Source organism: Pseudopipra pipra, chromosome 1, assembly GCF_036250125.1.
Source record: "Pseudopipra pipra isolate bDixPip1 chromosome 1, bDixPip1.hap1, whole genome shotgun sequence".
NCBI lineage: Eukaryota > Metazoa > Chordata > Aves > Passeriformes > Pipridae > Pseudopipra > Pseudopipra pipra.
The window spans coordinates 109,486,313-109,513,800 of NC_087549.1; the positions used below are offsets into that span (position 1 = coordinate 109,486,313).

At 42.5% G+C, this 27,488-nt stretch overlaps 1 protein-coding gene across 3 annotated transcripts; it reads left to right on the plus strand.

The window, feature by feature from the left end:
- Positions 1–315: 315 nt before the first annotated feature.
- On the plus strand, positions 316–27,488 carry CDCP1 (CUB domain containing protein 1). Of its 3 annotated transcripts, none has more exons than XM_064670343.1 (9): positions 316–732; positions 13,493–13,696; positions 15,006–15,362; positions 17,126–17,494; positions 20,139–20,366; positions 21,118–21,507; positions 21,820–22,185; positions 23,488–23,569; positions 24,750–27,488. In XM_064670343.1, the coding sequence occupies exons 1-9, from the start codon at positions 657–659 to the stop codon at positions 25,198–25,200; spliced, it is 2,523 nt and encodes an 840-aa protein (XP_064526413.1). In that variant the 5' UTR covers positions 316–656; the 3' UTR covers positions 25,201–27,488. The 3 variants fall into 3 exon arrangements, with proteins under 3 accessions (XP_064526413.1, XP_064526422.1, XP_064526432.1); XM_064670352.1 differs by having other exon boundaries at positions 23,488–23,573; positions 24,757–24,839; XM_064670362.1 differs by lacking the exon at positions 24,750–27,488 and adding an exon at positions 23,177–23,200.

Below are 27,488 nucleotides of genomic sequence, written 5' to 3' on the forward strand. Positions count from 1 at the left end.
GAATAGATCAGGTTGCTTTGAGCCTCGACCAACCTGACCGTGAATGGTCTTAGGAATGGGCTATCTGCCACCTCTCTGGGCAGCCTGTGCCAGCGTTTCACCACACTCCTATCTGTTTCTTATCTCTAGTCTGAACCTGCCTTAGTGGTTTAAAGCCATTACCCCTTGTCCCATTATTACAAGCCCTACCAAAAAATCTGTCCCCATCTTTGAGCTGCCTTTAAGTACTGAAGTTCAGAGATGCTTCGGCAGGCAAGGGGCGCTGTATCCGGTAACATCGGTAACAATCCGGGCACTCATCGAGGGGGCGAGGGGAGCTTGGTGACCAACAAGTCGAAAGCCTTTCGGTAAGCGTTAATGATGCCGGGAACGGGCAGGGAAAAGCGCTCAGAGCACGGTGTCACTGCAGGAATAACACCTCCCCGACAACGACCCGCACCCTCGGCACTCCCGCCCAGCCGGCTCCACCCCGCTGCGCCGGGGCGGAGGCAGTGCCCGGGGCCGGGACGAGCCAGCGCTGCCGCCCGGGAGGAAGAGGAGGGATTTCACCTGCCCCAGCCCGGCCCGCCCCTCCAGGTGCGAGGTGGAGCAGGAAGCGGCGGCGGCGGTGCCGGAGGGGACCCGCGCCCGCCTCGGCGCCGGGTCCATGCGGGGAGATGGCGGCGGGCCAGGCGCTGGCCGTGCTCCTGGCCGCGCTCCTGGCCGTCTCGGAGCAGCTCCTCCCGCCGCAAGGTAGGGACGGGGACAGGGACAGGGATGGGGCGGCACCCCCCAGCCGCGACTCGGCTCCCCATCACCCCCACCCTCGGGTCAGCTCCCCCTCTCCGCCTCCCCTGGCTCGGCTCCCCATCACCCCGACCCTTGGCTCCCCGCCACCCCCTGCACGCCCGATGGGACCCGCCCGGTGTGCGGCTGAGCCCGACCTCACTTTTCTTGGCCCCAGCGTAGGCGGGAGACCGATTACTCTGCCTTTATCCCCGTGTGCTACTACTGATTAAATAACTATTAGTTGTTTAAAGGGGACGCGGGTGGGAGCGGGGATAGGGTTAGGGTTCAGTTTCAGCACCCCTCGTCTGAACGTTCTTTTTCTTTCTCTGTGAAACTACTGTCCAGATAAATGATTTGATCTTTATATCCTCGCTTGCTGGAGTATTGGTTATGCAAATAATTTCACAAAGTCCTTTTTCCTGGACGCCAGAGGGGCAGCTGAATTCTCTGTAGGGAGGAAAAGCTCTCAGGACCGTGTTCTGTGTCGGACTGTGCAGTCATGTGAACTTTTCAGCAAAGAGAATATTATTTATATAGAGCAATGGATGAACTGTGGAAGCACGGAAACGGAATGGCTTGTATGCCCAGCCGGGTCAGATAGTTTGATGGGGGCTGCTGCTCACTACCAGCTCTGCATCTCTTGAAATTCCTGGATGGTTGATGCAATCCCATGTATCTAAACCATGCATAATTTTCTTAAATCCTGTCTGCGACCACAGAAGAATTCCAGTTATGAACACAGGGATAGTGTGTGGGGTTTTCCTCAATTTCCAAAACTGCTTGATTGCAAAAAATGCCCATCCTCAAGTCTAAACAGTCTGTTTTATTGCTATCAGTAGTCCTGTTAAAGGCTCCTGAAGTATGAGTCCTTCTGTCCACAGTATAGCTGGTGTCACTTGCAGTGACTATGAATAACTGAGAGTCTGATATGAAATTTGTGCCTTTTTAACATTTCTATTATCTTTAAATGCTCTGGTTCTTCTGAAGTGGGGATCATGCCATTCTTATTATAAACAACACAGTCTAAATGTTGACTGTGAAATTGGACAGCCCTGAGGTATAAGTTTCAAGCTGTGTAGTCTTTTAAATAAAATATTTGCATTTAATATATTGCCTCTGCGTTGAGTGAATGACATCTATTTGCCTCTCTAAAGGAAAAAGAAAGACTATTGTGCAGTGCTTAATTGTGTTTTGTTTTCAGAGAAAACAAATGTTTAAAACTTTAGATGGGTCAGCACTAGAAGCAGAGGAGATAGACTTTCCCGTGATCTTAGCTTAATCTGGAGGAACCAGAGAGCAAGAGCTCCCCAGCCACTGACGTTGCCCTCAGGCAAACCCCGAAGTTGCTCTGTGAAGCAAAGTTATTAACAGTGAAATTGCACAAAACATCACTGATAGACCCAGTGGTTTGCTGCCACTGATGGTGGCCCCTCTTCCTACCTCCTTCAGTCCCTTCCTTTCCTACTGCATGCTTCTGCCTGCTGGTCTGTCTCCTGCACAAGCACCACTGCTCCTGTGTGCCAGGTCCTCTGTCATCCTCTGCAAGTCTCTAACTCGGTGCCTTCCTCCTCTTTGTGAATTCCCAGTCCCTCCAAAAAGAGGTGGCTCAGTCTCAGCTGCATTAATTGGCAATGCTGCATGGGTTGGCAAGCTGAAGGTTGCTGTGGTGTGAGCGGGATTGGTGCCTTCCCAGCTTTGTTGGCAGATCTCACATGCCTAGAGGTGTCCTTCATTCCAGTGGGAGCTGCTTTTGTTATTGCACAACCAAAACTGTAGTTGGGACACTTCCCTGAGCAAAGGTTTGTCCTGAAAGCCCAAGATAGCTCAGGTTAAGATTTTTCCCCACAACCCTACGTAGTCTGTAATTTTTAAGGAGTTCCCTTTGCCCCGGTGCTGATGTTGGTACTGGCTCTGCTGTTGCTGTGTTTTGGCTGCAAGTTGCAGCTACCTCTCTTTTAGCAAGGCCAGCTTTAGGCTGGGTGTGCACATGGGCTGTGTATGGGGCACATGTGCCTCTTCTTGGAGAGTGATGATGCTCTAGCGAGACAGCTACAAATTTTGGTGAGCTCTAAAGCTGTCTCTTGTCATCCTTGGTGAAGTTCGTTCTTCTCTCACTGTCTGCCTCCACCACTTCCTAGTAGGTACAGTATTACAGTGGTGTTCTTACCATCCTGTAGGAACGTGTGGGTCAAGCGTGGCTGGTCACATTTTATTCAGAGGAGCTTTTAGGTTTTCTTGAAACGCAGCTTCATGCATAATGTAAATTATCAAATGAAAGATTGGTTAACTTATAGCTGGAAAACTACAGAAAGAAGTATTTGGTGTGATAGCTGTGCGTAGACATGGGAGTGTGAATGAAGTATTGCATATCTGACCTTTGAAAATGTGTTTTCCAACTAAAAATGCGTTTCTTTGAAGCAGTAATAATAATGTTAATCAGACTTTTTATTCTATCTATGAAACATAAATATTTCAGATTTAAAGTATCCTTATAAATGTGATAAAATCTGCATATATGTTTTGGGCTTTGTCTTTAAAATATCAATGTTATGATAAGTGAATTTACAGATAGTGCCATGTTAACTCTCTTTGTACCCTCCAGTTAACTTTTTCTTGGCAACCGACTGATTTGAGTCATGCGTCAGTCTTAATATGTAAAGCTGCTTCCTTTAATAAAATAAAAAAACCCCAAGCTGTTAGCAGGGTCTTTTTGCTGTTCTGACAGAATATAAATAACTAGCCTGTTTGTTCTCCTCTGAAAGTCAGTGGAAGCTGGATCATTTCCATTCTGAATCATTGTTTGCTCATTTGATTGAGACCTTTTCTTTTAAGACCACAGCCAATGTGCATTAGTAACTTTTTTATTGCTTACCTCCTGCCATTTTCAGTCTGGAGTGCTTAGTTTTTACTCTCTAGAAAACAATGTGTTTATAGTAAATTTCTAGTTTGTAGTCTGTCTCAGTTCTGGTGCTACTACCTTAAATTCTCCACCAGAAAATACCCTTAATTTTTTTTTCTCAATTCCAGGTTTTTTTGTGGGTTTGAGTTGTTTGTTTTTAACAGGTGAACCTTGTCTTTGTGTATTTTTTGTTCATCTGTAAGTCTGAAGGGATGTAGAGGTAATGTGAAGGCTCAAGTCGATATGCGAGGTGGTGGGAACATGAAAATATTTGAGGATTAATACATTGAGCTGACCTTGTTGTCCACAGCAGCACAAATGACCACCAATTTGAGTGCCTCCACTAGAGATCCTCAGTGAGGTTGTGCTCTCTGGAGTCGGATGTGAATGAAGTTTCTCCAACAGCTGTACTCTTGGTCATGGGGTTACTCGTGCGCAAAACTGAGAATACCCACAAATAGCAGCCATTTGGCTGGGAAGTGGCCTGAGAGAGAAGAAGCCTGATGTGGTGAGCCAGCTCCTGAGCCTGGCTCCTTAGCTGGCTGGCTGGCTTTTTTGTGCCTGGGGTTGTCATTTGACGTGCTGTGGTGGTTATCAGCCAAAAAATAATTAAAGGATAGTAGGCTGAAAAGGTTCATTTTTTGGCATTGGCTCAAGGCAGAGGACTGGTCAAGGGAGAAACAAGGTGGAAGTATTGGAGGCTGCTGAAGCTCATATTCAGAGTACCACCATGGACCTGTGACATGGAGAAAATTAATTATTTGTTGGCTAGAAGATTGTCCTCCTCATTTTTATTACAACTTCTCTGTCTTCCTACACTGTAACATGAGTTTCTAGATAGAAATCAGGCTTTATGAAATAAAGGAAGGACCTTTCCCCTACCTGGTATCGGGTATCATTTGGGTCAGTTGTGCTTAGGCTTGTTAATTGCTTATATGAATTATCTTTAAATAATATTGAAATAGAAAAGAAAGTAGGAGGAAAACTACTGGAAAAAAAGTTTTTACTTTTTGAAATATGTAGCAGCAGCAGTATTTTCACAAATAAATATTGCTGGGGCTTGGTTTATTGGTATAACCCTTATCACCCAGCTTAATTGTTATTTATACAGGCATATGTTAAATAAAAAAGCTTTGGGCTCCACAGCTGCCAAACTGTCACCCCAGTCTTAGCCAGAGGTGGAACAACTTTGCACTTACTTATTCCAGAAATGTTTTTTTAATATTTGAAATAGAATGAGAAACCATCATTGCTGAGAACAAAGTCAAGACACTTTTGGCTTTCCCTGTGTTGACTGCTACAGCTATGGGTGACAGGCATATGGTGTGTTTGCAAATTAGTTTGCAAATTAGTGTAGACGAAGGGTGAGTAACCCTTTTCCTTCTTCATCATTTTCCCTGTATTGATCACTTTCTCATTCGCTTTTTGTAATTTCTGATAGCAAAACATGACCTTCTTTGGGTTCTGGGCAGTGATAGATGAGTGCAACACAGGAGCAGTGAATGTGTGTGGAGTTGTGTACCCCTCTGTGTTGTGGCTGGTGCAGAGTTGCTGGTGGTGCTGGGTTATTGCTGGGGCTGTGAGGGGGAAGCTGAGTGTTGCTCATCAGTGTCATGAGCGGGCTGTACCCCTGAAATGAGCTGGCCAGTAGTTTTCTTACTGCAGCAAGGTCCTCCTTTCTCCCGCTCTCATCTGGGTGTCTTCTGTGCTCTCCCTTTGGATGTTTTCTGGCCTTGGTCTCCACGCAAGAGCTCCAAGAAAGACTCAGCTGCAGCAAAGCATGTGTTAGGCCAGAGGATATGGGGAAAATGGGCCTTGGATACCAGTTTTGATCTAAATGAGCTCTTTTTGGCTTAATATTGTAAATTTCTGTTAAAATCTTTTTACAAATCTGCACCTTTAATAATTTCTATAATTTATAAACCTTTGCCCACCTGGGGGAAAGGGTAAAGGTGTCACCTTAACGAAACACTTCCAGCAGTTTCTGGGACATTATTCAACTCCCTGATGCTGCCTGAGTATCCCTGTCAAACCTCAGCTCTGGAGCGGAGGACACACTTGCTTAGCACAGTTGGTTTGTTGGAACCAAACCATTAACCTGTTCCTGTAAGGCAGCTGGTGACTTTTGGTGCTCTCTTGGTAGTGTTTGGCTGATAGAGCCGTGTCACCATCCCTCGACTTGAAAACTTCTCTAATTTCTTGGAGGTGTGACCATACAGTTTCTTCTTGCTTCGCATCTGCCTGTGCCAGCAGGGTGTGAAGGAAAGGATGAGGGCTGGGCTGTGCTCAGTACATTGTTGGCTGCTGGCTGTTACGTCAGGGCAAAATCTTGTATTTCTGTATGGGCTGGTGGCAGGAGGTGAGGGTTTGCTGCCTGCAGCTGAACCTGCCTAGTGTGGACAGGATTGGTGGGATGTCCTGGAAGACCTTTAGGAAGAGACAGCTGAAGAATTGTGCCATAGTGTTTAGGAGACATGCATTTCATGTATGTTAGTAAGATCTAGTCTGCTTCTGAGTGCCCAGGCTGCCAATACTGCAAGGAAGGTGATTATTTTTTTTAATCGATCTCCTGTAACAGGGGAAAAAGTCTTTCTGAACTTTGCCTGTTCTATTGGATACCTTTTAACAACCATTCACAAGGATGCCATGGGACAGCCTGCCTTGAGCTGTGCCTTTTGATTTCTTGGGGAACAAAGTGAGTGTGATTATTTGATGTCAGAGCAAACTCTTATTTTGAGAGGTATGATAATGCTGACATTTTGGAGTTGGCCCTGGCTTTTCTGGGTCCCTGGGCAGAGCTGAGAGAGAGCAAACTTTGAGGAGTGAAAAGGGTGATCTGAAGTTCCTCAGAAGTGAGAGACTGACAGCAGGATGTTTGGTGTGGGAGGGACCCTGATTGTGAAATGTGCTTTTACTCCTTTGTTAACTGGAGCCAAGACCGAAGAGCTGCTCAGACATGCTCCAAGATGTCCTCTTGCTGGCTTACATCAAGGTAGGAATAAACTGTGCAAGCAACACCCTTTGATCAAGGGAGGCTCCTGCAGTGACTTGTGTGGTATCAGCGTTCCTTGAGCCAGTGTGACATTTTCTCTGAAGTTGTACAGACTCACATGTCGTACATTTTGTATGTTGTATGTGAGCTAGTGGTCAGCTTGCAGACAGCGTTCACTCAGATCTGTGTCTCACTTCTACAGAAGCAACAAAACTTCATATCTGTAAAATAATAATTAAGAAAGGGCAGCTCAGAGACAACATTTTCCTTTACATAATTACAGCTAAGCTTGCCAAATCACAAAGTGACTTTCCTTCCCACTTTTGGTGAAAATCAAAGTTTCTTTTAAAAAAATCTCTTTTTCACAAGTCATCTGAGTGTCTTAATTATCTTCCAAATTATCTTTCTTCTAGAGAAAGGGGTAGAAATAGGCCCTTTTTTTTGTTGTTGTTATTTTAAATCTATAGGTACTTTATTCCTGTTAGGCATTACAAATTAATGAATTAACTTTTGAATGAGCAAGCTTGTTGGCCTGGGGTGCTAACAGATCTTTTCTGGTGAATTGTGCTGGAATGGCTTGTAACATCACTATGCCAGAAGTGTCCACCCTTCCTCCCTGATGAGGAGGGGAATGTGTGACATCTCACCTCCTTTGTGTCCCATCTTGTCTTGTCAGTTTAAATAATCAGTGAAGATTAGGGGGCTGTACTCTGATGTCTGAGGAATGGGTATTCTCTCCCAAGTGCCCTCTCCTGAAATGTGGGTGGTTACCATGGCACAGTAGCAATTGGCAGCATCTGTTGGTAGGAGTTTACAAGCTTTGCAGATTTTATTGCTTTAATTTTCTGCGTGATTCCCTGAAAGCAACCCTTTTCACAAAATATGGACCTCATATCCTAAACAAGCATGATGTTGGAAGACAGGTCCAAATATAAGGAGATCATCCTGCATTGGAGAGAGTGGTTAGTTCACACTTTAAATGTAAACAGAAAACCTGGTCACTTTGTAAAGTCAAACAGGATTTCAGCAGCTTGCAGCAAGAAGGGTTGGCTGTAATTTTTAGTGATGCTTGTGATCTTTCATTTGCTGCTCTCAGCACTGTTCAGTAGGTTAGAGGAGTCCAAGCAGTGTATGGGTCCCTGACTAACTTTGCCCTTAGCTGGATGGACACTGCAGGTGAGATTGGAGAAGTGGATGGTGCTTGGGCATCTGGGTGCTGCAGTTAACTGGAGAGTTGGACTTGGATTGTCAAAGAAGAAGTCAATAAGACAGGTACAACATGATTGAGTTGGCAAAGCAGGGAGATGTTTACTCTTTTAAATATTATTTGGTGTGTTGTTGGCAAATCTGAGTGAACTGTGCAGGGAATTGTGTTGGAGGTGATGCAGAAATAGATGGTCAGGCGCAGGTGTTTGTATATATCTTAGCTGAGCCATTGGGGTGTTTGTCCAGGATGTGGGAACTTGAGCCAGTGATCCCCATCACAGCCTTGAGGTCGCTTAGCTAGGAGAAGGGTGTTTTGGATGGATTGTTCTGCTTGTGTCTTGCTGATGCTGCTGTCTCTTGATCTGATGCTATCCAATAGATCAGGGAGAGGAGTTGGTTTGGTTTGGACCTGAAATAATTCAGATTATGGCTGGGTTACTGTGTTACTGAGTTGTACCCTTGCTTGCCACCATCTTGCAGTGACTCTTGCAGTAGATTATGTGTAGTGGAATAACCTCAGCAGGTTATAAGTGTGCCTGCAGGTCAGCATCCCTGAAGGGGCTCAGAAGAGGCGGTGAACTTACCAGGAGAGCCTTCCAAGTTGTAGAGGCTAACAACTTCCCAATGCTATCCTTGTCCCGAGGTTGTGGCACAATGTGCTGCAATGTTCTCTGGAGAGGTGTGTTGGTTTCATGGGTTCAGATCCCCTTCAGGCAGAACTAGGGTTTGGAAAGAGGTATTTCATATCCGGAGTGAGTGTTGCCACTACTAGTCTTCCACAGCAACCTGTCTCCTCCAGCTGCTGCCAGCTCATCAGTGGTATCTGAGTCAGCCCCATCCACCTGGTTTTTATTAAAAATGGCTGTAGTGGAGCAAGGCTGTGATTTAACCAGAATGAGAAATCCAAGAGGTTTTGTACATAATTTTGGGCTAAATTAATATCTGGGATTTTGTGGTTGGTGACTTTTGTGGGTTTTGTTTTCTTGGTCTGTCTGGTATTTTTTTGATTGTTTTAATCCATCCATAGATGCTTATGGATAAATTACTGCAATGAAATGCAGCTGTCTAGCTAAAACTAGTTGGACTCTGTTCTAGCTCCTGCTTTGTTTAGCAAGGCACTGCACATAGCCATAAAAACTTCTGTTCTGCCAAGTCCTTTGATTGTACATACTTATGCACACTCTCTGTGAGTGCCACTGGCTTGACTACTTGCCAGCTGTCTTCTACATTGCACCTCTGTCCTGTAAAGAAAAAACGTCCTTTTGGCATTTATCTATACGTATTAAAAGTACTATAAGATTAGTGTCAGGTGCAAACACAGTAGGTAAATTTGGGCTAAACTCCTTGGAGTAATCCAACTTGTTTTACACTATGCAGTTTGTTTCTAACCCCAGTGGGAGAGCTCTGAGCAATAACATTGATGAAAAGTTTGGAAATATGATACTGTTGAAGAAAAGCTAGCCAAGCTGTGTTTGTGTGGAGAGGGGCATTACTCCCCTCTAAAGGGATGCTGTAATGACACAGCTGTTGTGAAGGTGCATTCTTAAATGAGCATGAGCAATAGAAGAATCCAGCTGTGGCAGGGAGGGTGCAAATTGAGATTAGGGCATTTGAAGAAATATCCAATGCAGGCTGCAAAACTGTAATTGCTTAGAGGAAAAGAAAAATAGGGTGAGATCAGCTGTCTGCATCAGCCTGTGAACCAGCTTGGAATTGGAGGCTTCATCTCTGACATCTTCTAGCCCAACAATTCCATTGTTGTGTAGACAAAGATGAGATCCATCTTGGCAATGCTTCATCTTGTTGGTTTGGATATCCTGTGTGTCATCCCTGTGCAGCAGCAATGAGGTGTGGAAATGGCTTCTTTTGAAGAAACATGTCCAGTTACCAGTAATCCTAATAAAAAGGCATGCAGTGGGAATCATAGACAAAGACAGATTAGTGTGAGTCATGAGGAGACTCACTTGTGTTCATAAAAGCTCTCCAACAGAGATGTCTCTATTGTGCTGCTTGTGTGTGGCTGTAGTTTGGGTGTTTTAGCCATTTGTTCATTTATTTTTAGTGACTTTGGGATCACTGGATATAATTTCTGCATGATTCTTCTATTTTTCGTATGAAAATTAGATTTGATAGTCTAATGTATCTTAGCACATCCTTAGCTGGCTGCTGTTGACATTACAGCACTACACTCTTACTTCTTAGCCAAAATTATCAGTTTCATCTGTGGAAGCTGTTTGTTTATGCAATAAAGGTGTATGTCTTCATGTGGGCTTCTAGCAGACAGCTTTGCTGAGCCTAATTTGGTAGAGATCTGATCCTTGTTGCCTATTGGGATGATGATATACTGTTCATTACAACACTTCTGTGATTTTGCTCAGGTCCTGTTTAGGAAAGCTGAGGCATGGGTCACATCCACGCTGGAAAGTGATACTGAGCTGACAAATATTTTATATTCTTGCAGAGGGATCAAATGGAGAATGATTATATGGTCATGAAGTCAGCAAGAGGAGAGGGAAGGAGGTAAAAAAAGTCCAGGCAGCAGAATTTGGGTCTTTCAAGGGCTGGGGATACTTTGTTTTGACCCTTGTAAGCAGGCTTTGCTTATTTCAAAATGTTAAAAATTCCTACTCCTTATTTCAGGTCAGAGTGTGTATTTGTTCTGTTTTAAAACTAGTCATGTGTTTAAGGTTATGCTTATACTTAATCCTCATGACTAAAAATCAGAGCCAGGCATCAGCATGTGGTGCAGAAGTGCTAGCTGTTAGTGGTCCTGGTGTGTTTCTCTGTCCTCCCAAGTTGGTTGTCTGGCTGTGCTATCCCAGGGATGAGAAGAGGAATAGTGATAACTGTTTGACCAGGAAATTAGAAACAGACTTTTTAGTAATACTTAAAAACTGTAGATGAGTATGACAGTTATCCTATGCAAGAAAGAAGCCTCTTTTGTCTGTAATTATTAATTACTGGTATTATGCTATTAACACTTCATATCAGGGTGACTTAAACATCAGAAAAATGGTGACCATCTTGGTCAAAAGGTATTCTGTGCACTAAGTGTGGTAAATAAAAACCCCAAATAACCCCCAAAAGCGTCCAGTGTTATGGGAAACAAAACTCTGGGCTACGTTGGAAGTAGTTTCACTTTGTCTTCTGAAGACTGCTTCCTCCTGAAGAATGAGGAAGAGCAGCACTGGTTGCTTGCTTGGCTTTACTCTCTTCTTTTCCCCACCCCATGGACGTTGCCCCTGCAATTGTCCCCTGTGTGCTTGGAAGGACGACTATACCGTCGTCTTTTTTCCTCAGGAAACCCAGATTGAAAACCTCTGCAAAAGCATTTCTAAGGCAAAAACCCAGATGTAAAGTGTGCTGGCATTTGGAAGAGGCAGGAGAATTCAGTGTAGGCTCTCGGATTAGAGTACTGTCCCATCACCTAAAAGCTGTAAGAAAGTTACTCAGTGACCAGGTTCTCACTAATGGTTTCAGAGCATTGGTAAACTTGAGGTTAAAAGTATGTGCAGCAATTTGGCAAGCCTCGTGGTGTTTGAGATTTTCATTTAAAGTCTTTGATCCTGGAGGCAGATAGGTAAGGCAGTTTCAGGGGCTTGCTAAGTCTTTTGATTCCAAGCTAGAAAGGCTGCAAAAAGACCAACAAAACTCAAATAAAAGTTTGATGGAGTGCCTCTTTGAATACTCTATTTTGCCCTATTCTCTTTAGCCATGAGATTTTTGATACCTGATGTTGACAAACCTGGAACTGCAACGTTCCCAGTGGCAGGGAGGGGCAATAGCCCCTGATAAATCCTCAGGACTTTTGCCAAACACTGCAGTAAAAGTCAGGCCCTGGAGAAACGTGAGAACGCTGTAAAAATCAGGAGAGTTTTTAAACCTCTCTTAAATAGAACAGGTGGGTTTTGTGTGAAATGGAGTCACTAATGCAATAAGCTTCTCTCTGCAGCTTCAATGGCTAAAGTTTTGAGTTGGGTGGGCATGTTTGTTGAGAGTTTCTGGCATGCTCATCTGCCATGAGAGGGCTCTGCTGATCAAGGATTCCCATGGTCTGCTCAGCCTCCCTCCCCACAACCCCCACCAAGTGAGTCCCCAGGTCTCTTGGCTTTGGCCAGCCTCCTTACCACTACTGTGTCAGTAGCAGCTGGCATGGACTGTGCTGGTGCTCAAGGGATGGTGAACAGTTGGGCAGAGCCTGGGGCATCTTGCAGGTGTGATTTTGTGAGCCAGTTGTTCTCCTACACCTTCCTGGCATGCTGCCTGGCAATGGGAATGGCTTCAGAGGCTCGCTCAGGGTACTGCACTGCTAATTTTGCCAGGGTAAATCTCTCTTTCTTGGGGTTAACAAGCAAGAGGATTCCCAACCTGGCATATGGGCAGTGCTTTGTCATGCAGCCCTGTGTGATGTCCCACTCGAGGAACAGATGCTTTTAAACAGAACTTGGAGTAACCTTATTTCTAGATCTCTTATTATTTTTTATGTACATTTTTTTTTATATATACACTAGAAGCACAAGTGCTGTAGACACTATGATTGTATCTTACAGACACTGAAATAAGGAAGGAGGAGCAGTTGAAACAAGTAGTAGAAAACTGATCGACTGACCTGTCTTCAGATTTTCACCTGTGGCTGGGATATGGTTGACTTCAATGCAAACTTTACTTGCTTCAGCCAAGGCTGGGGTATATCTTTACTGAGCATCCAACTGATGCTGATAACTTTTCTAGTCATCTTGAATGTCCAGTCAGTGCTCCTCGGTGTCTTGTATTGGGTATATATTTTTAAAAGACAGTCAGGTTTGATCTGTTTGTTGATAAACTGCTACCGTAAAAAAATTATTCAACAAGCAGTTTATTCTGTGGCTCCAGTATTTCCTGTGAGAGCTGCTGCTGCATCTGGTAGTGCTTGAAATCTGTGAAGTATTTCCCAAAAGCTTTAAGTCAGTGATGGTCATGTCAGGGACAGAGAGGAGGTATCCTAGGCCACAGATGCCTTCAGTGCTGGTGAGGGCATTGCGTGGACATCCTGTACCTTCAGGGAATAAATTGTGAAAGGTGAGGAGGGTGGGAGAGAGCTATGGCCATGGATATAAATGTCTGTTGGTATGTCCTTTTGGTATCACTGGAATACCTCATTTGGGCTGCAGTAGTTGTTGATGTGAACCCAGAGATTCATTGTGTGTGATTGAAGTTGAGTCTTGTTTTGTTGTTTGGCTACTGAGTAAACTTCCTAAATTGAGTCATGACTTGATGAGTACCTTCAGAAATTAAGGAGGCTGTGTGATAACAGACTGAAAGCCAAAGTCAGGAGAACAAAAATTTGAAAGGAATAGCTGAGCCCCTTTTTAAGTGTGAAGTAAATTACACTAGGGAATGTAAATTGGAGCAGAACTGTTTCTGCACAAATTCCCTGTATACCTTTCTTAAGCACATACAGCAAGCATATTTCTATGTTGTCTGTGCTGACAGAGCCAAGGCATTTTCTACTGGTACAACACTAGAGACTCCTGATGTGGATGCTAGTATTCCTTTGGACACTGTGGCATCTGTGGCGATGTGGGGAAAGGCTGGTGATCCTCATAGTAACAAAACACCTCTGATATCTGTTTTTTTTTCTTTCTTAGCTTCCTTTGCAATCTCTCTTCGTAAAGTGGACAACACCACGGTTACAATTAAACTGAAACCTGGTGTTTCACCAAGCTGTAAAATGCGCATTAAAAGTGTCATCGGGTCTGAACTCAACATAAAGCCTGGGGAGAATGTGACTTTTACCTTCACTTGTAGTACTCCAGAGAAGTATTTCATCATGGAAATTCAGAAAAATATTGGTAAGATACAGATTTTTTTTAATTTTCCCCCAGTGGTAATTTTCCTCCAGTAAAACCACATACCCTTCTTTCTGGTTACTGTATTAAGATATCCACCTAATGTTAGGTAAGAAGAAATCTTTAAGCACTGATAAGTAACCTTGAATTACTGAAACTATGCAAGTTAAAGAAGTCTGTATTGCAGCTGGCAGAATTAATGTTAATTTGGCTGTGTTGGAAGCAGTTAAATGGTAGTTTGTTGTGCCAATTCCTTTCTGCCTTTTCTTTTTCCCACAATTTATAAACCCATCGAAGAATCTTTTTTTTTTCCCCCTGGCAAAAGCCTCTGAACACTTACAGTAATATATTATGTATTTGATGAACAGCTTGAGTGTATCTATAAGGACGACAGAAACATTGAAGACATGCACATGTTTCTTTATATTTGATGAATGTCACTGAAGACAAGAAACTGAAAATTTGGAAGTGTAGCTAAAGCTTCATTTACTTTGAATGTTATCCCTGGTGTATGTACTCTTTAATGTCATGAACACATGCCACTTCACAACTAGATCCCAAACTGCATTGGCCATTCAGTCTTTAGTAACATCATTATTTTTGGGATAGTGTTCAAGGACAATTCTGTTTGTGTTTTGGAATTTTACTCATATGATTCATGCAAATAGTAATGCTCACAATATCTCATGATATATTTGCAAGATACACTTGTGATATTTCTTCTTTTAAGTTGGAGCTTAGACATAGATTAAGGTATGCTTATTTTGAATGTCAATCATTCATTAGGATTCTTCAGATTAAAGTTTTCTAGGTTCTCCTCAGAATCCTGGGGTAGTTGCTTTTGTTGTTCATCTGGGCACCAAGGAAACAGAAATACAGTTTATTGCAAGCAGTAGAAAATTTAGCAATGAATGATTTGACAGGAATTCTCTGAGCGAGGTGGGATAAAATGAATTCTCTAGGTCTGTGATTTCCAGCTCTATTTACACTGCATTTCTGTCTTTTGCTCATTCAGACTCTACCCTATTCACTAAATACCTTCTAAATTCTTCAGCAAACAAGGCAGAATACTTGAGACAATGAAACCCTTCTGGTAGTCAGCCCAACTAAAGCAGGTTTATCCTGTCTGTTCTATGGGAGACCTGTTTAGAGACAACATGTGACCGTGTTACAGGAGTGTCTTTTAGTGCACGTAGAAGAAAATTTAAGTGCAACCTAAAACTTGTGAAAATTGCAAGGAAGAAGTGTCAAATTCCTTGTTTACTTGAATGGTTTCCAGAGTGTATTATGGCTGTTCCTTCTCTCCATTTAGACTGTGTGTCAGGCCCATGTCCCTTTGGAGATGTTTATCTTTACCCAATGCAGCTGCCCCGCCTTAACAGGACTTACATCTGGGACGTGAAGGCAAGTACAAAAGCTGGACTCGAACTAAAATTTTCTGCCCCGTGGCTAAGGCAGATTGAACCAGGAGAGACGTGCTCAGATTTCATTAGCTACAACATCAACAGCTGTATTGATAACACTATGGTCAACATTGGCACCTTCTGCAGGAATGGCTCAGTGTCTCGTGTCAAGTTGCTGGGAGGAGTTGTCATGTCTCTGCACCTCCCATGGGACTCGTCCCTCACCACCTCAGGCTTCAGCATAGCTAACAGGACTTCCATAAAAAGTAAGTATGGAGCACTGTAATTGAATTATTTAAACCTTTCTTCTCAGCTAACCTTCTAGTTTTGGTGCTGCTATCCCTAACTCCCTTCCACTTCATCTTTTCTGGAAGCTATTGTTGTATAATTTTTAGTTTGGTAAGCTGGTGCTCTTCTGGAGTCAAAATATCTTAGTTTGGTCGATTAATAATTATGAAGACTGTTCTGTTGCTCCTTTTGGTGCACTGGAGAGTGTCCAGTGGAAGGCCACAAAGAAGATTAAGGGACTGGAGCGTTTCTTATGAGGAGAAACTGCAGGAGCTGGGTCTATTTAGTCTAGAGACAAGAAGACTGAGAGGGGATCTCATTAATGCATATGAATATCTCAACAGTGGGTGCCAGATTCTTTTCCATAGTACCCAGCGATAGGATGGGGAGCAATGGCCATAAACTAAAACACAGTAAGTTCCACTTCAACATGAGGAAGAACTTCTTTTCATTGACGGTGGCAGAGCACTGGGACAGGCTGTCCAGGGAGGTCATGGAATCTCCCTCTCTGGAGACATTCCAAACCCACCTGGATGCGTTCCTGTGTCACCTGCCCGAGGTGACCCTGCCTTGGCAGGGAAGTTGGACCGGGTGATCTCTAGGGGTCCCTTCCAACCCTAATAATCACAATCCTGTGATTATTCATTTCCAATCTCTTTAAATTTCCTAAAACTTTGACATACCTGCTCTCTTGGTTTTGTGTGTTCAGCTCAGTGAGACTAGGTAGCATAATTCAAATAAGCCAAGGGAGTTTTTTTAATGGTTGTGGTGTGTAGTTGGACTTGCTTTTTTATAAATAAAGCTTTCTTAACTTCTGGAGCCTCAAACCAATGCTTTTCTTCAGGAAAGGAATGTGGGAAAAGGGGAAGCAGTGCCTGGGAGGCATATGAGGCTACTTAAATACAGTTATCTGTTTCAACCTGCACAGTAACACAAAACATTGGGTAATAATCTTCCTAAAATACCTGAAATATTATTTACCAATCAGTGGGTTATTTTGTGATCTCATGACAAATCCTCTTTGGGAGGTGTTCTTCCTCTATACTTGAATTTTGCAGTTGTTGCTATCAACTATAAAAGGAACTTAGTCCTGGTTTGAGCTTCTAGAACATGAGTTTTTTTGTAACTCCTGGCACTCCTTGCAGTTGCACATGACCCCAGGAGTCCTAGAGCAGGACCATAATCTCTGTGTACCCAACTTCATGCTGGGAAGAGTCATCCAAATGTATTACATGGACTCCATGGTTCATATTCATGTTTTATCACGCCTTTTTGAGGCTCTGTGTTGGTGTGCTTTTTGTTAGATTCAGGAGGTTTTAGGAAAGATTGCTCCATTCTGGTATAAAAGCTCACATCTTCTGTTTCCCAAAACCTGCTGGAGCAGAAGCAGTTATCAAGTGGCATGTTTGCTCTTGCAAAGCCCAGAGTAGAAGTACGAACTAGGATCTTTCTTTTCCCAAGAATAAAGGCTTGTCTGTCTATATGCTCGAAAGGTTAACCCACTAAACTGAAAATGCAGCATTAATATATTCCTTATCTTTTCTGTAATTGAAGACAAAAGAATCAACTTGAGTATATGTTTTAGTCTGAGGGTTTTATAATAAACTAACCTGTAGCTGAAGTGGATGATCTCACTGTAAAAATAAAAAATGCTCTGCCTCTGGGCTGCTAGATATGTCAGTGTGTCTTCATTAAATTGAACTTGTTTTGTATATTTTCTTCTTCCTACCCCATGTTTTAGGGTTATGCATAATTGAATCCATTTTGAAGGGGGAGTCTTCCATCACCCTGATGTCCCCCAACTACCCACTGGGCTTTCCAGAAGATGAGCTCATGACGTGGCAGTTTGTGGTTCCTTCAAGCATGAGAGCAAGTGTGTTTTTCCACAACTACAGCCTCTCCAACTGCGAAAGGAAAGAGGAGAGGGTAGAGTACTACATCCCTGGCTCCCCCAGCAACCCGGAGGTGTTCAAGCTGAGTGACAGCCAGCCTGCCAATATTGCTGGCAGTTTCAACATGTCCCTGCAGGGCTGTGATCAGGATGCCCAGAACCCAGGCATCCTTCGCTTGCTCTTCCAAGTCATCGTTCAACATCCGCAGCTTGATGAGAGTAAGTACCTTTTATTGCTTTTGCTTGCAGACACCTGGACTGAGCACCAAAAGGGAGAGAAATACTCCTTGTTTTGTTATTTTCCTTGAACTTAGGTCCCTCTGTGAGTTTAAGGAGGTGGGTTGCCAAGCAACACTGAGGCCTGTTTTACTGCCCTTGTACCTTTGACCATCACTACAGCAAGGCAAGCAGTGATGCTGAAATTTGCAATTTGCAATGGAGTATGAAGCTCTGTTTGTAGATTTTATCCTGTAAGCTTGTAAATTGAGACTCCTTTCTCTTTCCAGCATCTGAATCATGTAATTGAAAAATGCCTTTAATACCTGGAGTATCAGGTCTTGCATGTTGTATAGACTGTGTTCCTCCTGAGAGTCTGATCAAGCTATCAGGCATGGACTGTAGCTGCTCAATTGGAATTGTTTGGGCTTACATGTGGCTGCCTGTTCTCCAGTAAAGAAATCAAGTTCAAGCTCGTTTGGACAGTTTTACTTTCAGATGTAAGATTCAACATTTTAAAGGCCAATCATAAAATGTGAGCCCAATTTCCTGCTCTCAACATGAGCAGTTGTGTTTAACAAGGTGAAACCTGCTGTCATGGTAGGTAACAAGATCTGTAGCATAAACTGGTGAAATGAGATGTGGAAAATTGTCTCTGTAATACTAATGGCATCGGTGTGCATTTCTTTCCTTCCTTTCTTTCTTCCTTTGAGTTTTATTTTGATTGCCTGAACATAATCTGGTGTGAAGAAGTCACATAGGCACAGAAGTTGTCAGCAGGATACTCCACTAGTAATATCTCCTACATATTTGGATGTTCTTTGTTTCTTTCTCTACACTAAGAAAATAATTTGTTTGTTTGTTTTTCTAGCCTGAAAGTCAGATTGGTTTAACACAGTAGCTTGTAATATCAGAGCATTTATCTAAAAACAGATATAAAAGGCTTGGCTAGGTAATGAGCTAGTGATTTATTCCCTGACTTATCAGCTCTGACCTCAGTTCAGGGTGGAGGTTAATAATCAAGGTGCACTCAGTGCAGAAGAGCAGGTGGAGGAAGGTCCACACTTGACCACCACTGTGACAGGAGCTACTTAGAGGCTTTTAAAGTGATTTTAGAAGGAATAAAGTTTGAATGGCCTGTGCCCTGAAGTCACATATCCAGAAAGGGTCTGTAGCATTTCACCACTGCAGTCCTCCATCCTTTGTCTCTCTAGCCTGGCTCCATTTATGAACAGTAAATCCTCACAAAGTTGTTGTTAACAAAATCGTGTTTGCTTACATTTATTGTGTGTTGCATCTTGGAAACTAGACAGAATGAAAACGTTGTATTCAGTTAATCAGCTTTATTTCCCTTCTACTTTGCAAAGCAAGAAGAATTTTAATATATTTATGGCCAGTAGACAAGACGATAATCACCTACAAAATTAAAAACGGGTTGTCATTTCGTGAATGAAATGCAAGTAATAAACCATGTGGATTTAAGAGACAACAGTGGTTTCTCTAGGGATTTTATAGGATTTCATGATTGATTTTGTAGTTATGTGAGTTCTATCAAAGATTCAAATTCAGCCCTCAGGTTCCCATCTGCAACATTGCTCTTATTAAAAATGCATTGATATCTGCATATTTTCAAAGCTTCCCAAACATTTGGATATTCCACAGCTGTCTGTGGTGCTTGTCATTAAATAAGAAGAAAATGTAGCTCTTTGCAGTCACAATGACTTCTTGATCTAAGTCTTGCTGCGTTTGGCTGCTGCAGGAAAAAGTGTTCTGAAGAATGAGTAACCTTGTGGAGGAATCTTAGGTTCTGTGCTTGGTTGTGTGCTTGTCCAATGACTTGGACAACTTCGTTTGACCACACTTTGTGTGTGTCTGGTTTCCCTCACAGGAGAAAGCTGTTTATTCACCTTTTGTGTATGACTTTGAGATCCATAGGTAAAGCTAAAATCAGAAAATGAAGAGTAGTAATAGAGTATGTGTGTGTGTGTGTATGTATTTTTTTTTCAAATTTTTTTTCCCCTATTCTTTATAGAATCATAGAATGATTTGGGTTGATAGGAACCTTAAAGATCATCCAGTTCCAACCCTCCCTGCCATGGGCAGGGATACTTTCCACTATATCAGGTTGCTTTCTTTGACATTAGAGACCCGTGGCTTGTTAACAGCATCAGATTGTTGGTGGATGCAATATCTATCTTTCCACATGATAGTCAATCTTTGTGAACTACACTGTGACCCAAAACCTTGCATTTTTTCCTCTTTCCTTTTATTTCCTCCTTCCAGATGTTCTAAGTATTTGCAACTGCCCTTAACTTACATGGGAGAAGGTATTTGCCATTCATGTTTACCCTTGTTGTTCCAACTTGCTGTAGCTGCCCACACATGGGGCTTAGCATATGTATTAGCTTGCTTTAGCTGGAAAGGGGGAGGGAAATGGGCTTTGCGTGTGGAAAGGCTCAAACCTCTACATTAGAAGAGTGATACAATACCTCCTGAGTTCGTATTACATTGTTGGAAAGAAGTAAATATCTTAGCTGATATAGAAATAGCTGTAACAGCTGCTCGTATAATGGGATGAGAAGAGATGAAGTTCTGCTTCACACCACACTTCTTGCCTGTAACTGCTCTGGGATGTTTTTCGTTGCAGATGTCACCCATTTGGTTGACCTGAGCAAGGAGCGGAACATGACTGTGACAATACACTTAGAACGGTGGCCTGGCCGCATCCCACTCATGTCTGAACCCGTATGCTTGATCTGTAAGGATCCTCGCACCTGCGACCGCATCTTGACTTTAGCGTCTGGCACCGTCTACAGGATCTCCTTTCTGTGCAAGGACTTGTCCCGTCTGAGGATCACGGCTGAAAAAGGCATAAGTATGACAAAAGTGGCTTAACGTTGTTGCCTAGGGAATGCTTTTGCATGTTTTTCCCCAGGGCTCAGTGAAACCTTCTCTCTCCTTTTGGCTTGAAATAGATTTTGGTTGGAAACGGGGCATTGGCCAGCTGGGCCAGATGGGTACAGTGCACCTAGATGGGTAGAATGAATCTGGAGGTGACCTTGTTCAGTACATCATTCTGCCTTTAAAAATAGAAACTGTGTAGCTGTTCCCAGAAGGGAAAGGACAGAAATCACCTAAGAATCTTCTCGCTAGCTACTGCGAAATAGGGAAACAGAGCTTGAGAGCCATAAATCTGCCGATGAAAATTCAGGACCGAGGTGACCATCAGGAATGCATCTTGTGCTGCTTGGGTGTCCCCTTGGTGTATGATTTTCCTAAATGCTTTCAACTATTGGTAAAGAAAGAGATTTCAGGTATGTATCTGTACCTTGACTAGTCTGTAGCAGCGTCTCAGTCAGCAAGTGATATAGCAAAAGTAGTATCTTGAGTGAGGAATTTTGAATATGTTTGTATCTATTTGTTTCTTTGGTGTCCTGCACCATGTTAAGGAAAGCTCTTTAGATACAAACAATACATGTTTGGATAAAGGTTTCTAAGAGGGGATATTTTCTCAGGTAGGTGCTTATCTGAGTTCTGTAAGGAAGAACTGACGGTACTCTGTATGTGCCTAGATAATTCCTCTGCAAGAAATACACAACCCTTGAGATTTGTTTTTGTGATTGCAGGCTGTGTTGATCTTCGGTGGTGTCAGAGGAAGATCTATTCTCTTTCGGTGCCCAAGGCTATTTTGCAATTGCCGATTCAGCTGCACAAGTTTATTTGGAAGCTCTTGGCCCCCGATCTGATCAACATAGAAGTTACGTCTCCGTCCTTGAAACTCCAGCAAGATGTCCGAGATGTCCCAGAGCAGAAGTGCAACAGGAGCTACAGTTACAGCATTGTTAGTGCCACCCCAGAGACAGAGCTGAATGTTGGTGTATTCTGTCCTGGTGGATCCATTGAAAAGATTCAGATGAGGAATAATATCACCATAACCTTAAGAGCATTTGGTAAAGGATTCATCAATGAGTCTAACCATCAAGATTTGAAAATGTCTTTTGTGCCACATATTAAAGGTGAGGTATTTTGTATATTTTGTTGTGCAGTGATAAATTTCTCAATGTGCTTGTTAAAGCACGTATGGATAAACAGAAATTAAGAGTTCAATTCTTTAGAGTCTAGTCGTGGAGCCATTGCTAGAATCAGTCTGTATCTGAACCAGTGAGGTTGTTTGTTCCTGGAAAAAAGAACGAACTTTGCACTCCATGTTCTGGGTAGATGGTTATGGGAAATTCTGCAGATATGCCTGTGTTTGTTGTAATAGTTACTGATGTAGGAGGGGACTGTAATTATTAGAACTAAGTTTTCATTCTTTTCCCGTACTACAGATGAGTGCTCTTTCACTGTGAGTCCAAATCCAAAGGCCAAAGTTCACTTGCAGACTCCCAACTGGCCTTATGGTTTACCTCCCTATGTCTCCATATCCTGGTACGTCATTGTGCCCAGCAAGCAAATTGCCCGCCTTGGGTTCCCCAAGGACCGCATGGGTATTGCTTGTGAGACAGGCCGTGCCTATATCAACGTAAAGGAGGAGACTTCGGGGGCAGAGGAGATTGTGCGCCGTGAGGATGAAGTTCTGCCTGATCCCCGAAATATGTACCACAACTTCTGGGTAAACATCTCCAACTGTAAACCTGTGGACAAGATGCAGCTGACCTTGGAGTTCTGGGTGACTTTTGCTGACAAGCAGATAGGTGAGTCCTGTAAGGATGTGGTGATTTGTTTTCTGCTTGTTTCCTTGCTTTCCCTTGGGGTAACGGGAATGGATGGTGGTCCTCCTTGGATGTGGGGGGTTTATGAGGTTCTGCATTTGAAAATGTCTGTCCTTCAAAAACTTCTGAGAGTTTCAGCTGGGTACTTCTAGGAGCTGGAGAGAAAGGAGGGATTTTAATGTGGTGGGGGTTTCTAGGGGGTGAGGTATGTTTATGGGTTTTCTTTTATTTACACAGGGGATTGAAGGGATCGGGGTATTAAGACTAGATTTCATTTTTTTAAATTTAATTCAGGTTTTTTAGTTGGCGATAGCAGACAGAATGTATAATAAGATCAAATGATTTTTCTCCCTTCCAAGGTCACAGACCTGGTGAAAAGCTTGGGATTTGATTATGCAAACTTATTCATCCAAGTAGTGCTCACTTCATGTTAGCAGTTCAATTAATCTCAGTGTTCACATAAGCAAGAAATCATCCCCAGGACAGGTCCGACCATTTAGTGGAGAGTGGGCCCTGACTGCTAACAGCAAAATCTGTGTTCTTGTTCTCTTTCATCTCCCTGAAACATAAACGGTTAAAAAAAAAAAAGGGGGGGGGGGAGGGGGACATTTTTAGAGTAGTCTTTGCTTATTTAAATTTGCTTCACATTTGCACTTCCTCTTCACCTGTGGGAGACTGCTGTCCATAGAAGTATTGGATTCACAGACTAGAGCTGAAGGAGTATCAAATTGATTTCTAATTCTTCAATAATTTTTTTTGTAATGTATACTTCTTTTAAAACATGCAGCATTTTTCTTTGCTCGTGTGTGGACTTTCCTAATCAATTTTATGACTCCTAGAAAACCCCAAGTCAACACAACCTGTGCATTTCAGAGGAAGGGATGGTTTTGAGGGGAAATTGTTGAAATGTCACTATTTCTTCTGTTGAATCCTTCTCTGTTTCTTCACTTTCTTCTCTTCCTTGCTTATTCAGCCAGAGGCATGTGAGATGCTGCAGGCAAGTTCAGCAGTGCATGAGCTGTATTAAACTCTTGGAGGTGGGTGGGTTGATTGGGGTTTTTGGTTGTGCTCCACTGCCAACAGCAGTAGTTGGTTGTTGGCTGACTTTCAACCTCTTGGAAATGGCCTGTGTTGTTCTGTGGTGAGCATGGCTTGGGAACTGCTGCTCTGCAGGCAGCTGGTATGTGTAGAAACTCTTGAGGAGGTTCAAACCCAGGCAGCTTTTAGGAGAAAGCTGGGTGTTCTTTCTTTTGCTCAGTGTCCTTGTATCTTGTCTGTTTGCAGACCTAGGAATCATACTCGCTGTGGTAGCCGGGGCCGGAGTTCTTGCGGCTATTGGACTGACTGTATGCTGTGTTAAGAAGAAGTAAGTTCATAATTTGGCGTGTGTAACTTAGCAGTTAAAGAAGGTATTTTGGGAGAGCTGCTTGGCCATCTGTTTCATGTGTTGATATAGATCCCTTGAACCAGGGTCTAAAGCATTAGGTAGGCAATGGTGTGGAAGTAGTGTGACTCCAGGAATGCTTCTTTACTCTAAACCGACTGACTCTTAAGAGCAGAGCAGCATTCCTGGAGTCACATTACTTCAACCTGCAGAGTACTGCTTACCTTGACCTTAGTACAGGCTTTTGGCTGTACTGTAAGTGAGGTGTTGGTTGGACTCCAGCAGTCCCTGACACGCAATAGCTACATTCATTGCGATTTTGTGTGTGACTCTATTCAAGTCTTCATTCAAGCAAGCTGTAAGCTTACCTAGATATACCAAGAGCTTTCTTTCACCTACACAACATCCAGCCACTTCTAGAGTTTTCGCATCAAGTGGGAGTATTTTTCTATGAGATGAGTCCTTGGAGTGAGAACTGAGTTGTGCCAAGCTTACATGTGTAACATTACTCATACAAGCAGAGTCTGAAGTCATTGATAGCTTGGGCTTTCATGTATTCTCAGTGCCGTCAAGGTGGTTGGGTCCAGAAGTTGTAAAGCTGGAAGGAATTTATGCAATATGGTGACTAGAGCACTTATGAGCACATTTTCCTGCCACACAGGAGAGACTTTACAAATACAGGCTTAAAAGTCTTCAGTTTGGCCTTTGTTCTTTCCAATTTAGGGACAGTCACTCAAAGTATAACCAAGAAAAGTTCATTTGGCTTTTATAGGGGACCCACTGTCTCATCTTCAATAACACTCAGCCTTGTTTTGTGAGGAGTAGTTGCTGGGTCTTATTAATGTCGGTGGATGTTGTGGGACGTGGTACACTGCACAGCCAGGACCCCAATGCTTGGCAGACCATTGCAGTTAATCTTGCAAACTTCAGGGTCAGACAGCAGCAGTGGGTAACCAGGTGGTGTGAAGTTATTTTCTGCTCTGTTAAAACAGCATGTCTAGACTCAAGAGTCTATTTTTCCTAAGATTACCAGTAAAGCCTTTAATCCAGGGAGACTGCCTGACACTGTGGCTGGGATGGGTAAACAGAAGCTGTTATTATTGAGTTCAAACACACCAGATACGTTGTTTTTGACCTGTTAACAATTTCAACTCTGTAACAGGAAGAAGAAAACCCAGAATCCCATGGTGGGAGTGTACAATGCTAACGTGAATACCCAGATGCCTGGAAAAAAGAGCTTATTCAGAAAAGGGAGGCAAAACAATGAGTCTCATGTCTATGCAGTTATTGATGATGCTGTGGTCTATGGACACTTGCTGAAGGAGTCTAATGGCTCAATTGCCCCAGAAGTTGATGTGTACCGGCCTTTTGATGGACGCATGGGTAGCTTACCTCCTTCACCGCCTCCATTCTCCTTCAGAAAAGACATTAAATGCTCTTCTAACACTGAGGAGGAATCTCCACCTCTGATGGACACAGACCATGACACTTACACATTTGCCCATCAGAAATTGGGGCAATTAGAGGACAATGGAGATGCAAATGAAAAGGATAAGGGAGACACAAGTATGCCCTTGCTGGAAAGTAAGAAACAGGATGGTTTAGTGGAATAATTTTATACCAGGTACAGCAGTTTCCTGTGGAAACACAGGTGTAAGGATAGCAGTCTAGGAGAAAAAAAAATACTGAAGAGGAGTGTTATTTTTCAATGTGTTTTGATATTGTGTTGTTTTGTGTGTGGTTTTGGTTTTTTGTGTAATTTTATTTTTTTAAATTTAGCTGTTGATAGCTTTCAATTTTAAAGTTAACATCTAGCAAACTCAGTCAGAACATTCCAGGACTGCGTGCACTTCTTGTTGTGAAACAGGTGCCAAAGGTACACTTCTGCTTTTTACTAAAAAGGCATCTGGAAATTTAATTCCTAACTGCCAGCTTAAAACTGGGGCCATTAGTGGGGAGAGTGTTCTGTCCAGTATTTCCTCCTCTCAGAGTCATTTGTTTGAGTGTTGGTTGGTGACTCTTAGGAGATGCAGGCTGCATCACTGTCTCAAGGCAGCTCCAGGTTGCACACATCTAAGCAATCTGCTAATATCTGAGCACAGGTGGGGACACTGTCCTTTCCACCTGTGAAAGGACAGTGAAAGCTTGAAAATTTATCATATTTAGCATGATAGTGGCTATGTAAGTGTAGTGAAAGGCCATGTAGGCCACCTGGAAGAGCTCTCTGCCTATAAATCAGTGTGATCACTTGAGCTTTGGGCTCTTCTACTTCAGAAGATAAGTTAAGGGTTTCCTGTAATTTTTGACTGATGTTGTTATACTTGGATTGTACAACATGAGCCTACACCAAAGACTATTTTCTTGCTTTTGTACAAAAACAGTTTCAAAAGTCTAAACCAATTTGCACTTGTGTTCAGATGCCTATAACATTCACATTCTACTAATAACTTGAACTTTTGGTTTAAGTAAGAGTAAGGATTCAATGAAGAAATAATTATGTGGTCATTCAGCTGTTTATTAGTGCTTTTCACTTCACCTGTTACTTAGGATTAAAAAACAGGGTAAAGGAAACTATTGTTTCCAGCAGGTGGTTTCTCTGAAATGCAAATGCAATAAGACAAGCCTAAATCTTTCAAGTGTTTAAATGATGGTGGGGAGAGTTCTTGCTTTCTGGCAGGACTTGCAGTTCAGTTGTCTAGCTGCCTTTTAAAGGCAGCTCTTCAAATCAGGTAAATAATACGTTCCATTTTAAGTGCCCCTCACTCTAGCCTTTTTAAAAGCCTGTGCCTTTTAAAACGTGAGGGTCAGATCTTTGTGCAGAGGATTACGGGTATATAAAGTTGCCTTTTATATACAAACATCTGTCTTGTCCAGGTGCGCAGTTTACTGAGGCTGTGCAGCACTAGACTCAATGACTTGAGAATTTCTCTCCAAGTGTCTTACCGTTTCTTGCCTAGTGATGCACAAGACATAAAACTTCGACAGTGTTGCATGCAGTAATGTTAAAAATATAATAATGCTTAAAATTAAAACGTCTTTTAGAAACCTTGCTGTTTACATTAAGAAAAAATGTGGATTTCTTCCTGTGTTAACTATTCTGGCAGATTGACTATTTATTTGGTCAAGTGTGTGTATTTAACAGTGTGTACCATTATACTGCTTGGAACCACTACAAGATTCAGTATAATGTCATATCTGATGCAGTTTCCTGTAGCATATAGCAAAACACATTCCAGCTAAAAATGCCTTTTATTGTTTCAGGTACCTTTCTGCTTATTTTTATCACTTTTAATACAGAAACATGTATTTCTAGATCTCTGGCTACTCACTGGAATCACGTATTTCAAAGTGTAATGGGTAATTTTAATGTTATTTGAGAACTTAAAAAGATTTCTGTATTAATACTGGTATCTGTTTTTCTCAGGTAACTGAATTGCCGCAATACGTTTTTTATCAGAGTAGTCCAGTTACGCATTTGTGTGGTCAATGTTCCTCACTTCTGTTTTACTGAGAAGGAATGAGAAGTCTGTAAGAGAAATTCAAGGCTTTCTCTTCCCCTTAGCAAGGTTTCTGCAGTTTCTTAGATGACTTTTTATAGTTCATGTTCTTTCTAACCAACTGAAGAAAACGTAATGGAGATCGGGATTTTGTTCACAACCTCTTAATCTTTGAGAATATTGATGGTTGTTGATGGATATTTTCATTTGTTCTCTTTTAACTCAGCTTTTGTTATGGCAATGTAAACCTTATTTTACAGATGTTTCCAGTCTAAACTTGACTTTTTCTGTGCTTATTTTGGTATGTTTAGAGTAAGAGTTCAGGCACAGATTCCAGTTTGCTTTTCATTAAGAGAAAGTTGTGAATTTTTTTTTTAAATAAATGAAAAATAATGCTACTGCCA